This window comes from Drosophila persimilis, unplaced genomic scaffold, assembly GCF_003286085.1.
Source record: "Drosophila persimilis strain 14011-0111.01,24,50 unplaced genomic scaffold, DperRS2 tig00003933-arrow-pilon, whole genome shotgun sequence".
Taxonomy (NCBI): Eukaryota; Metazoa; Arthropoda; class Insecta; order Diptera; family Drosophilidae; genus Drosophila; species Drosophila persimilis.
The window spans coordinates 897,355-910,380 of record NW_020825706.1 but is presented as its reverse complement, the minus strand read 5'-3'; the positions used below and the strand labels follow the sequence as shown (position 1 = coordinate 910,380).

General features: G+C 38.6%; 1 protein-coding gene across 1 annotated transcript in view; it reads right to left on the bottom strand.

The window, feature by feature from the left end:
• Positions 1–13,026, bottom strand: part of LOC6594072 — a 106,241-nt gene that overhangs the window by 57,962 nt on the left and 35,253 nt on the right. The window contains exon 2 of the mRNA XM_002019696.2: positions 11,829–12,238. Coding sequence (XP_002019732.1) covers positions 11,829–11,916 — 88 coding nt within the window. The 5' untranslated portion in view covers positions 11,917–12,238. The remainder of the gene's footprint in view (positions 1–11,828; positions 12,239–13,026) is intronic.

Here is a 13,026-nt window from a genome sequence, read left to right as displayed (position 1 = left end):
CAACAGCCAACGAGGCCCATAAACAGCTTAACTTACACAGATACAAGCCCGTGCACACAGATACACTCGAGGGACAATAATGAAGCACAGATACAAATCGATAAATCTTTAATCCGCTGCGAAAAACAGGTAGCGCTGAAAACCCAGGGTATTCCAAAAACCAAAACTAAAGGACTCTACAGCAAAGGGTGTACAGAAAGGGATAGAGAGATCGAGAGATAGATAGACACAGAGAACAGTGGTAGAGTAGAAAGTAAGTTGAAGCCAGGAGCTAACCCGCAGAGCTTTTCCCGAGATAAACGGAATGCCATGGACTGCCATGCAACAGCAGGAAAAGCAGCAGCAAACCACAAGAGTCGTACGCGCCGCACTGCACTGCATGTGTAAATTACGACAGAGAGAGAGAGAGGGAGGGAGAGGGAGAGATAGTGGGAGACAGACAGACAGAGAGACACACAAGTGGCCCAAAAGTGTACGTAAAAATGCATGATATATGGTAAATGTTTTGTGGCATTTTTGGCTTAGTTTCTGCTTCAAGCGCCACAACGCCAGCACTCGAGAGCCCGAAGCTCTGTAGCTCTCTCTCTGTGGATGCTACATATCGTGTGTGGCAGTATCTGTTACTCGTAGCAAGCATAATGCATACAAATTGTGGCATTTTCCTCGCATGCTCGCCTGAGTCTGTGCTTTGGATCTGCTGCTTCTGATGCTGCTGTGTTTTTCGGGGGCAAGGCAAGGCGTAGCATTGAACATGACATTTAACGATTGGCCATACGATAACGGGGCTGCAAGGGTGAATGGTGCAATGTCGGGGAGCGGGGAGCGGGGAGACAGGGTACTGAAGTGCTTACAGGGAGTTGTCGTGGGGGCGTGGTCTACTTTATGACAGGTACGCCCCCCCTACTACAAGTATAAGGGTGACACGAATATAATACCAGAATATAAAGCAAAGAAAATACAAAAAAAAACTATTAAAAAAGCACAAAAAAGACTCGTTAAATACCAGCAATAAAAAAAGCAATATACTCTTAGATAAAAACAAAAAAATACTATATAACACTTTAAAAATACTAAAAACTAGCCAAAACACACAAAAAAATATTACTGGAAAAATACTAAATTAATAATCAAAATATCAAAAATATATTGGAAACAATTCTACGACAAAAAACTATAAGAAAATAAAAAAAAATTACCATAAAAAATACCAAAAATGCTAAACACTACCATTAGTATTTTCTATTTTTTCAGTATTTTTTACTGTTATTTTTACTATTTTTTCTCTGGTTTTATCTAGTTGTTTTTGTAGACCAGATTAATACTGAAAAATAAAAAAAAAAATATAAAAATATAAAAAAAATTTTACGAAAAGAGAATAAAAAATACCATAGAAAATACAGTTAGTAAATTAGTAATTTGTAGTATTTTATAAGCATTTTCTTAGTATTTTTGTAGTATTAACTGGTGGGATAAATACTCGTGCAAAAACCCTATTCCAGCCCTGATTTTCCAACCAATTGTGTGCTCTCTCTCCTTCCACCGTCACCCTGTAGAAAATTCAGATCGGATCATAAAGTTGCAATGTAAATGGACTGACTCTCTCTCGCCCTCTCTTTGTCTTTGTCCAAAAAGGAAACCACAGGCCACAAGGAAACTTTTCCAGCGAACCAGTGCCCGCTCGCTTCTGGTAATAGAAACCTAAACACTAAAATTGAATTATCTTCTCTTCTGACCAGAGCACAATTTAAAAATTACTCGCTTGGAAAATTCAATCAGCCAGGGCCAACAGAAGAGGAGAGGCACCACCCCACTACCCCTCTACCCCACACGCTCTCTGGCTCTCTTTGAACACACAAGTAAATAAATAAAATGAAAATAAAAACCCGAAAACAATTTGAGAAGGTGAAAAAAAGCCACCGAAAGAGACAGAGAGAGAGAGAGATATGAAAGGTAGGAGGCCGGGGCGGGGCCGGGCCGTTAAGGGCACATCTTTAAAAGGCAGGCCGAAAAATGCCTAAGATGCTAGTGTTTTTTTTCTTTTACGCTTTTTGCTCAGGCATGAGAAAAATTTACACAATTTAATGCGGGACGGTGGGCGTTGGGTTTTCCTTTGGTTTTTGTGGGCTTCAAGGAATGCCAGCAGCAGGTTTGGGGGGGGGGGGCTTACCCATTTTTTGTCTTGCTTTGTGTTGACTCTGGGCTTTAAGCGGCTCCTACTGCTTGCTGGCTGCTCAACTGAAGCGCGAAACGACAATTTGTGCCTGTTGTTTGTTCCTGAAACCCCAGGCCTCTTCTACTCCCTTTTTTTTTGGGGAGGGAGGGGCATTAGCGCCCAGGAAAATCACTTGGCCGACTAACTAAATAAACGATTTTCTACCCTCCTTAAAGCAGAGCCTTGCATGTTTACCGTTTCTTAGTTTATTTTGCACTTATTTTTTGGGGGCAACTGGGATTCAAATTGTGGCAGGTTCTGGCACCTCGATGCCTCGCTGTTCGTTTAATTTCCGTGGAGAGAGAGAGAGAGAGAGTGTCTTGCTTTTAAGCATCCTTAATCCTGCTTATTTCCCACAACCACAGGCGCAGAGCCTGAGCCAGAGCCTACTTCCTGATTGTTTATAGGAGCCTGCCTGATATGTGTATCCTTTGTCTCCAAAGTCTTCAATTGGATTATTTATGGCACACACACACCAACACAACGAGGCATTCCAAGGGTTCTTCTGCCCGGGAAAGTATGCTACAAATTTTCCACGAACACACACACACACACACATGGCCAGGAATAATGGCTTTGTCTGTAAGTAGCTTGTGATTGAATTGAGCCAGAAGCAGCACCCAATCTCTCCTTTCAGGTGTGTGTCCCCGGGAAAGCTCTCTCTCCCCCCCTCTCTCCAGCCCTCTCTGTGACACAACCGAAATGAAAAATGAAATCAAAGCATTTAAAGCGCGACATGCGCTGACAATGTAAACGACACCAAAAATGCCACCGACTGCCACCGACGGGGATCCCTTTTTTCCACCCCCTCACACAGTCCTAGGATTAGCGACAGATCCTGGCAGTGTGTCTGTGTGTGTTATTTATGGGTGTGTGTATTATTTTCCACTCTTTCCACGGGGATATTTTGCAAGGGAAACTTTCGGCATTTTTCATTTCGTTTGATTTGTAGATTGATTCGCCATTTTTGCCCCACATTTGGTGGCGCCTCTAAAAGCAATTCGCTGTAGCGTTAATATCATTTTGCGTAAACAATTTTAATTTGTCCTGCAAGGGGTTTCGGTGTGCCACACACACAACCGAGTGGCAAATTATGGTAAAACCTACACGGACGAGAGAAACGAGGACTTGGCATGCAACCAGAAGGCAGCCCTGCCCCCAGGCACTGCCACCAGCCCTGCCACCAGGCACTGCTGTCTATCCGGCAATGTCTGTGGGGACCCTCTACCTCTACCTACCCTCTCCCTGCCTCTCTCTATCTATCTATCCATCTATCTGTGTTTGTCTGCCTCTGTGCCTCTGTGGCAGTGACAGTTTATGGCATGCAGGTATGTGGCATGCATTTTATTTGCTTTCGATTAGAGGCAGCTAAATGCATGTCCCCCCCTCTGTCACCCCTCTGTCCACCCCTCTGTTCCGTTCTGTTTGCCATTTGTTTATGGCGACTAATTTCGTGCTAAGAAATTTGCAAACAGCTCTACCAGAAGCCAAAGAGCCACAGCAAGGGTTCAACGTCTCTCCGGCTGCACATTTGTCATGCCTGATTGGGGATTTTTAAAGTGAGGCAGAGGCATGTCTAGACGAGGGTCGACAACCACGACTCATGTGTGTGTGTGTGTGTGATGTGGCCACCTGTCAGTGGCAGCTGCTGTTCTGTCTGTCAGTCCTTCCTGCCATGAACTTGAATTTTAAATGCCTTTTCCCTACCGCAAAATAGCAGATTGTGCGGTCATTAAATGTCAGCTGCAGGGGCAACCAATCTGCCACACACACACACGCACACACACGCATAGCATTAATAAACCTGCCGCCACAAAATGCCGCTCATAATTGTCAAAAATTTGTTGTATGAATGGGAAAATTGGTAAAAACCTTCCCTCGGGTTAAATCGCTTTTGAATGATTGTTAATTAGAATTCTTCAATGAATCGGCGATTTCGGGGTTCTCGGGGTTCTCGGGGATTTCGGGTATTCGTTTTTGCTGGCGTGGTTTTTTGGGCCTGGATGATATTGTCACGTAGCGCGGGGGGGCATGCAACATACGCTGCGTATGCGCAACAAAGCCAAATAAACATAATTTTCGGTTGTGTCTGTTTTTTGCTGTCGTTGCTGTCGCCATCAACAATCAAGCTAAAAGCCACGTTTCAGGTGCAAGAGTCCGCCCTCTGCCACACACTCTCCCAATCTCCTTTCGGTCTCTTTGAGAGTGTGTGTGTGTGTGTGTGTGTGTGTGCGGCATATGTAACAGTGTTTGCTTTGGCCAGATTAAAAATTATGCTTTGTTTGCCCAACTGTCAGCAGAAAAAAGGCACCACACCACAGCACACCACAGACAACACAAAACAACAACAAAAGTGACACAAAAAATGGAAAAACGTGCGAGAAAAATTTTAGATGGAGAGAGTCGAGACATTCAGGATACCCAGTACTAAGGGGTGTTGCGTGGGGAACACTCCTCTTCAGTGCTAAGCCACGCTGGGAGAGTGTAAAAGGTCAGAAAGCTTTCACTGGCAATTTTTCTAATTTTCTGAGTGAATTTTCATTTTTTTTGGCAATAAAATAAAAATAGTACTAATAATAAATATAAAAAAATTTAAGATATAACAATAAAAAAGGAATAACATAAAATTAAACAACAATAATACACTAGAATTCAATAAAATAAACTAGATTAATTTTTCTACGATTTCTGTTAAATAATTCGATATTTTAACAATTTTTTAAATACATACATATGTATTTAAAATGTACAAAATAAAATTTAATTAAATACAAAAATAGTAATACAAATTAATAAAATTAAAGATATTTCGCTTTTCAAAAGTTTCTGTTAAATAATTCGACGTATTGTTTGTTTATAAAATATACCTAAAGAATACAAAAATAAATAAAAATCAATAAAAAAAAATAAGAACTAAAATTAAATAAACTTTTTGTTAAATAAGTCGGTATTTTCTTTATTCATAAATTCATTAAAAAATAACAATAAAATTAACTGAAATACAAAATATATATTTTGCTGTTTTCTGATTTCTTTTAAATAATTCTGTATTTTCTAAAATATTAATATAATAAATACAATGAAATAAAATAGGAAAATAAAATAATAAAATTAAAATGAAATTAAATAATTTAATATTTTCCTGTTAAAGCCTCAATACCATCAAAATAAGAAATTCCCGAATATTTCCATAGATTTTTAAAGTTTCTAAAGGCATAAATAGACACAAAAGTGCCACAAATCTGTTAAAAAATAAAATTTTAAAATATTAAATCTTCATCAAGAAATTTGTGGAGTTTTCGAAGAGGTTTTCTTTATTTTCTGGGAACAAATCCTACAATAATATCCACAGTCTTTTCTTATGTGAGCAAAGAAATATTAGAGACAAATATTAATTTCCAGAAATACCAAATAAATATTGTAAATATAGGGAGGATCAATTTGTGGATTTAATTGGGAATAAAAAGACACAGAAGTCTGTGTTCCGTCGTGGTTTTATCAATAAAACTCGAAACAGACTCTACCATAAATCCCGATTCCCTCTCAAACAATATACCCCTAATCCCAGCGCATCTAAAGGGTATCCAAAATGGGTGTAAAAAACTTTTTCTTTCTTTATTTTCTTGATTTTGTTGTGTGTGTTTTTTATATGTTGGGTAGTGACAGAGAGTGACAACAAACCAAACAAAAGTTCAGCCCCGACGCAGAAACCAAAGTTTTTGGTGTGTTGCTCTTACCTTGCCCCCAAAAAAAAACCCAAATGTTGCCGAAAAATGTGTGTCAGCTGAGCGACTGCCCCACCAAAGGCCCCACCACCCACGCATCATAATCATCTTTTTTCAGTGGTGCCACTGCTGACTGCCAGCCCTGCCACTGGTGCTGCCTCTGCCGCTGCTCTGATGTGAGTCTCCTCCTGTGGCAATCAGCATTTTTCTTTATTTCGTTTGGGCCTGGGCCTGGGCCCAGTGAAGTTTATTTTGTAAACATGCCACTAAAAGTTTTCCACTTTGCCTCTAAAATACACTCAAACCAGAATGCCAACACCACCAGCGACGACATCGTGTTTCTACTCCGTATTCCGTATTCCGTAGTGCCCTTTCCATCTTTTCCGTTCTTTTGGCTGTTTTTTTAGTTAATTTAAAAAGTTTCCTGCGCATGGCAAAGGGGGGGTGGGGGATTTTCTTTTTGATTTGCAACAGTCAGAGAAAATTGGTAAACGATTCGTCGAAATGTTGTAGTGGCAGGCCACACTCAAAGATACACAGATACACAGATACATTTTGGCTGTAGTTGTAGTCGTGGCTGCCGCTGGTTGGGAAAACTGACATTTGTGCCCCTTTTTTTCAAGGAATTGCTTTTACAGTATTTATTTTTTTTTTTTTTTTGTTGGTTTGCTTTCTCTTCTGTTTCTTTTATTTCTTGTTATGTTTTTTTTTCAAAAAAAATGTATCTGCATCTTTTATTTATGTGTCTGTCACAGAAATTGAATTAGAAAATTACGGGGATACTTTTTAGGCTTCGGCGGCGGCACTGTTAATTGCTGTTTTCCGTAGACAGGGTTTTTAATGACACACAAAAAAGGAAGGAAGGAAGAAAGGCAGGCAGGCAGAAAGGAAGGAATGTAGGATCATAATAAATAATAATTTTAGGTGTACATTGGCCTTTAATTGGTCTTGTTTTTAAGGTGATTTCCGAGCTGGAAAGACTGTAAAAGAAAGTCAACTTTATATGCCCCAAAAAAACTACTTTAAAGAACATTTTGTGACTTTTACAATTTTAGAAATATGAAGCTTATATTTCCAAGAATTTCGCTTATCTCTGTGATCTTTCCCCGCTAACAAGGAAATCCACCAAGAACTCGGTGTCCCTTGGGTTCATCAAGAGATTTTCAGGCTAACCAAAGCCCACCTGGAGCGCCTAGACAGACACAGAGCGAACCCCTTGCCTTCAACCTGCACCGCCACCCGCCACCCGCCACCCGCCACCCGCTGGGACTGAGTCCCCCAACTGCTCTACCCCCTAGACCCCTATTTAGCCACACGGAAAATACAATGTAAATGTTAATGCAATGTACTTATAATTTGCTGATTGTTCTATTGAAAAAATGCAAATATAAATACCTTGCTTAAAAAAAAAAAAATAAATATGAATTAAAAAACTTGTAATTAATGAATATTCTGAAGAATGGCGTGTAATTATTGTAAATTCAAGAAATGTCAATATAAATAATATAAATATAAAAAGATTCAATAATTATAATAAATTCTGTTAATGCTTTTAATTAATGAAAATCCTGAAAAATGGTTAATAATTTTTGTAAATATAAAAAATGTAAATATATATAAATTCAAGAATTATAATTAATTATTTTAAATATTTTAATTAATGAAAATTCTGAAGAATGGTTAATAATTTTTGTAAATATAAATAATATAATTATAAATGAATTCTGTTAATTCTTTTAATTAATGAAAATTCTGAAGAATCTTTTAAATATAAGAAATGTAAATATAAGTAAATATGTATATAAAAAAAAAATATATAAAAGTGCAATAATTATAAATAATTCTGTTAAGTATTTACAGTTGTTTCCCTCAAAACTGATGAAATATTGAAAGAAATTACTTCCTTAATTTTACAAAGCCCAAAATAAGGCCTAAAATATCACAAAATCCCCCCCGAAAATCTCTAGTTCTTTGTTAAAGATTCCCTTCATTTATTTAAATTCTGATGTTAAATCCCAAAATGAACTTTCGAAAGCCCCATTGTGCCAGCAATGGCTCACGTTTTGGCAGCCATAAAAGAACGCTTTGCTTACCAAAATATTCCGTCATTGTCGAGGCACAGGACGAATCCGCTAACTGCACGGAGACATGCAGCCGCCGCAGTGGCTGTTGCACGTTTGCTGCACGCTTTAATTAGATTTCAGTTTCGGGAGGATGACATCGCATCGTCCTTCCGTGATGCTCCGATGCTCCACTCTGTCTAGCTGTCTGTCTGTCTGTCTGCCTGTCTGTTGGGTGTCCTGTCCCTGTCCCTGTTCCTGTCTTTGGACATCGACACCAGACCAGAGGCACGAACGCAATGCCATGCCGAGCCGGTCCGCGGCGACGTTGACAACTGCGTTGCTGTCTGGCTCTCTCCCTTTGCCCTCCCTTCTGCAGCTCTCTTTTTTGCGCTTTTTGCGTGAAAAATGATGGGAAATAATTTGCCAACGACAAGCCAGGACTCGAACGAGGACGTTGCAAACGATGCTGTCCTGCCCCAGCCCCTGCCCCTGCCACCTGCCTTGAGGAAGGACCCAGACCAAAGAGTAAGTGCTACGTGCGTTTTTCCAGCCAAAAATCCACCTTGCTCTCCCCTCTCTCTCGCTCTCTAACTCTGTGCAGAATTTTCCGCTGTGTATTTAGGTGAAATTTATTTTACTAATTATTATGTAAGCGGACGGGCGCTTTCCGCAAGCTGCTGCTGCTGCTGCCTGGCCGTCAAGTGCTTTTTTGGTTAATGAAATTAAAGCGTTTATTAAAGTGGCGAGGGGTGGGGGGGAGGGGGCGCCCCCTCTCTAACCTTTTGTGTAATTTATGTGGCAGCTGGGGCACACATTTGCTTATGATCGATAATTTATAACCCTTCGAGATACGTAAAATATAGTTAACCTTCAGTTTAAGCAGCTCCCCAACACCCCTCCCTCCCCTCTGGTACACTCTGGTTTTATTCCGGTTTTAACTCAATTTTCGCTTGGCGGAAATTCCCTCTTGGTCACCAGCGTTGAATAACATCATATATAGTATTTATGTATAATATGTGTATATATTTTTATAGCTCTCTGGGGATAATCAGAGGGGGGGCGGAAACAACAGCAGCAACATTGGGGTAGGGGTAGGGACAGGGGACACCTCCATCCAGAGGCAAAGCTAATGTAAAGTCCAACAGCAGACACATAAAAATGAGAATTTATGCATTTTTTCGGTCCTGGAAAGTAGCTGCCTGCCAGGGGGGAGGGGGGCACACACACACAGGTGACACAGGTGACGCTTTTGTGGATTTGTGGCCAACATTGGCGCTTATTACAAAAGGGCGAGGGGAGGGGGAGGCCGAGGGGACAGCAGGATGGAGCGCACATGTCCCATAATGAAGTTGTATAAAATTGCATAATTTTATTTCTCTCTTTTTTCCGCAGCTTTTGTTAAACTTTTCTTCATTTATGCAAACAATGGGCGAAAATGTTTAACCACACTTTTAAATGTTTTTGGTCAGGGCATAAAAAATGTTTCAGTAAATGTTCAATAATGGAAAAAAATTACGAAAATACGAAATACACAAAAAAGTTCGAAAAGAAAAAAAGATTTTATAAAGGCACAGGAAATGCCACTTTAAGATACATTTTTTTAGAATATGCACTTCAAAGTTGTCTGAGTATTTTCGGAATATCTTTTGAATATTTTCAAAGTATTTGCGGAATATTTTCTAAATATTTTTTAAATATTTTCAGAGTATTTTCAGAATATTTTCGGAGTATTTTCTGAATATTTTCGGACTATTTTTGGAAAATTTTCAAAGTATTTGCGCAATATTTTCGGAATATTTTCAAAGTATTTTTGTGATTATTTTGAAGGTATTTTCAGAATATTTTCAGAGTATTTTTGGAATATTTTAGGATTATTTTCAGAATATTTTCGTAATATATTCTGAGTATTTTCGGAATATTTTCTCAATCCATTATTAGGCACGGATCTCTTAAGGGAGGGATATGAGAATAATATATATAAGATATACATATATACGAAAAGGACTAAAGGAACAGAAGGCTATACATAGAGTAAAAATTCATAATTTTAACCTAAAATATAATTCAAACAGAAAACATTTTTTTTTTCATTATATTTATCACCAAATATTATTCAGCCAGGCTCCGTTTTTCACATTCACAAAAGTTTTCCGATTTACTTTTGAAATCACATAAATTGGGGCTCTCTTTTTCCCATTCCGCAAGATTTCTTCGTTTTCAAAACGAAAACATTTTCGTTGACGAAATGAAAAGTAAACGGCTTTTTATACAACAAAACGAACCTTAATTGCAAAAGGAAAAAAATAGATGACTTATTGATGCATTAACATAAACTTGATACCTATATCAGGGTAATTTAACTTGTGCTTTCTTTATAAATAATTTTATTTTAACCCAACCTAAAATTTGACTCGGAAAAAATTGGCCACAGCAACAACAAATTTCGTTTTGGTGTAAGCAGCTGACGCATTCCGATTTGGTTATCGGAACGTTGGAAATTAATAAATTTTTGCGTATAACAGCACAAATGTGCATGTAACAGCTCAGACTGTGCTTGTAACATGCGCTCAACAGAAAATCTGGGTGAGCACAGCTGTTTCCCGCCCAATTTAATTCGGACTTCTAAATGTAACATATCGATAAAAAAAATATGTGAAAAATGGAACACCTTAAAACGAAAACGAAACGTTTTGGCTGAAAACGTAATCCGCAAAAGTAAATGAAAAACGGAGCCTGCCTGATTATAAAATTTCTTCGTATAGTCCCCCAAGAAAATCTTTCGATAAAGTATTAAAGACCCACTCTATTCTCAGTTTTTCGGTATTTTTATATTTCTTTAACATTTATAATTTAATTATATTACTTTTTCTTTTTTATTTTACAAACAATAAATATCTCAAAACTTTTTAAAATTAATTTAAAAAAGAAAGATATTCCTTTCCATTTAATTTTCTACGAAAATTGTTTCTAGCCAAAAATAAATCATAAAAAAGAGCCCGTACCTTTTTTGAAAAACTTCCCCGTAAATATGCTTAAATATGCCCATAAAAAAAGTTCATACAAAATATGCAACACATTTTTTCCCTCAAATTCCTTAGAAATAAAACGTAAAAAGTACCCACTTCCTTTTTCCTTTCCAAAATACGTTCCATAATTTTATTCCATAATAATTTTGGCTGTTCTCTCTTTGGCCATTTTGCCGCCTAATTAGCCATATAATAAACCTTATCTTTGGGCAGAGACTTTTCAGACGTTTTTCCCTCCTCTCGTGACTTTGCGCCATAAACGCTTTTCAAAACAAAAGTTAACAAATGACTAATTAAAAATGTGTATAACTTTTTGGATGCATAATTAAATTTTATTTGTCTTCACGACTGGAGAAAAAAACACCCGAATGTGGAATGAAAATGCCGCTCGGTGCGAACAAATACGGCAAATGGCAGGGCAAACAATCCGCAAATAACATTTTCCACCACACACAAAAAAATCGGAGGCAACACTTTTTGTAAATAAATAATTTTGCCATAAACTGGCAACAACAGTGTGTGTGTGATCTGTCAACCAAAGAAATAAAATATAAAATATATTAAATAAACACGCCAAAAGTAGGCAATGAAAAGCGCTATGCTGCTAGCCTGCAAAACAACGCAGGCCAGGTGTTCAAACATCCCAACGGCAACTTCTTTTGTGCTTTCTGGCCAAACCAATCAGCCAATCCAAACCAAATTTGGCAGTCGATTAGATACGATCATACTTAATAATTCTGAGATTTTTCCCACATTTTCCCTTCATTTTTTGTTCTCTTAATTCTGTGTTGAAAAAACTCACCTGGTTTAAAACCATCTGCATGCTCATGGGAGTCCGTATAGTGCACGGCTCCCACGACAACCAGCCAGAGCATCAGTGCGAAGGTCATGATTGTTGCTGTTGTTTGTTGTTGTTGTTGTTGTGGCTGTTGCTCTTCCTTCTCCTGCTGTTGGTAGCTGGTAGATCCTTATGGCACTGTCTAAGCGTTGATTATTATTCTAAGCTCACTTTGACACCAGCTTATGAGATGAGCATTGAATATGCAAATAAATTGTTGCCGCTTTCTGTTCAAACATCTCGTTTATCTGTCACTCGCTTTTCCTCATTCACTCTCTTTCGTGCGTTTTGCCTGGCTTTTCACTTAATTAAAAACTTTCGGGCTCTGGCACATAAATTCATTTTAATATTAACAAACATTCATTTTTTAGCCGCTGTTTGAACAGAAAAAGAAGAAGAAGAAGAGGTCGCATAACCGTTAAGATGAATATTTAATAGAATTTCGACGTGGCTGTACTTTTTTTTCGGTGTGTGTGTGTGTGTGTGTTTTTTTTTATAAATATTTAACATAAAGCGCGCACGTGTTGCTCATTTGGCGCCCCTGCAACAGGCATTAAAAATGTAATTTCAAATCCTTTTTTTTTGTTTTGCACATCTCCTCACATCCTGTTGTCCGCTGCAATTACACAAGAGAAAGAGAAAGAGAGAGAGAGAGTTGGTTAGAGAGATATGGAATTAGTTTGTGGGCGCAGAAGAGGCTAAAAAGGAGACACACAGGACAGGGGCTTAAGCCGACAGGAACATTGGTTTCGTTTGGGTTTCAGCGGCAAGACAGAGACACGAGAGAGGGGGAGGGAGAGTGGAGTCCAAGGACTGTAAGGTTTCCATGCATTTTAGTTGAGTTTTAATTAAAATTCTCGCATATTTGTGCGGCCACTAAGCCACTCTCTCTGCTGCTCTCCTGCTCTCTGGTACTCGCCTTTTTGGGGGGATTACATGGCTCTGGGCTCTGGGCTCTGAGCTTTGGACTGTGGGCTCTCCTCTGCCATAAATAAATGCTCATTAATTTGAAGGCCATTACCTAATGCCACCACGCCACACACAGGCCTTGCACACAGGCAACAACTTAATGCCAATCAATAATGATAGATTAGGCCACGACACACAAACAGACATTCGCATGAGTTACACGAGGGAGTATGTCCTGTCCTGTTCTGTCCTG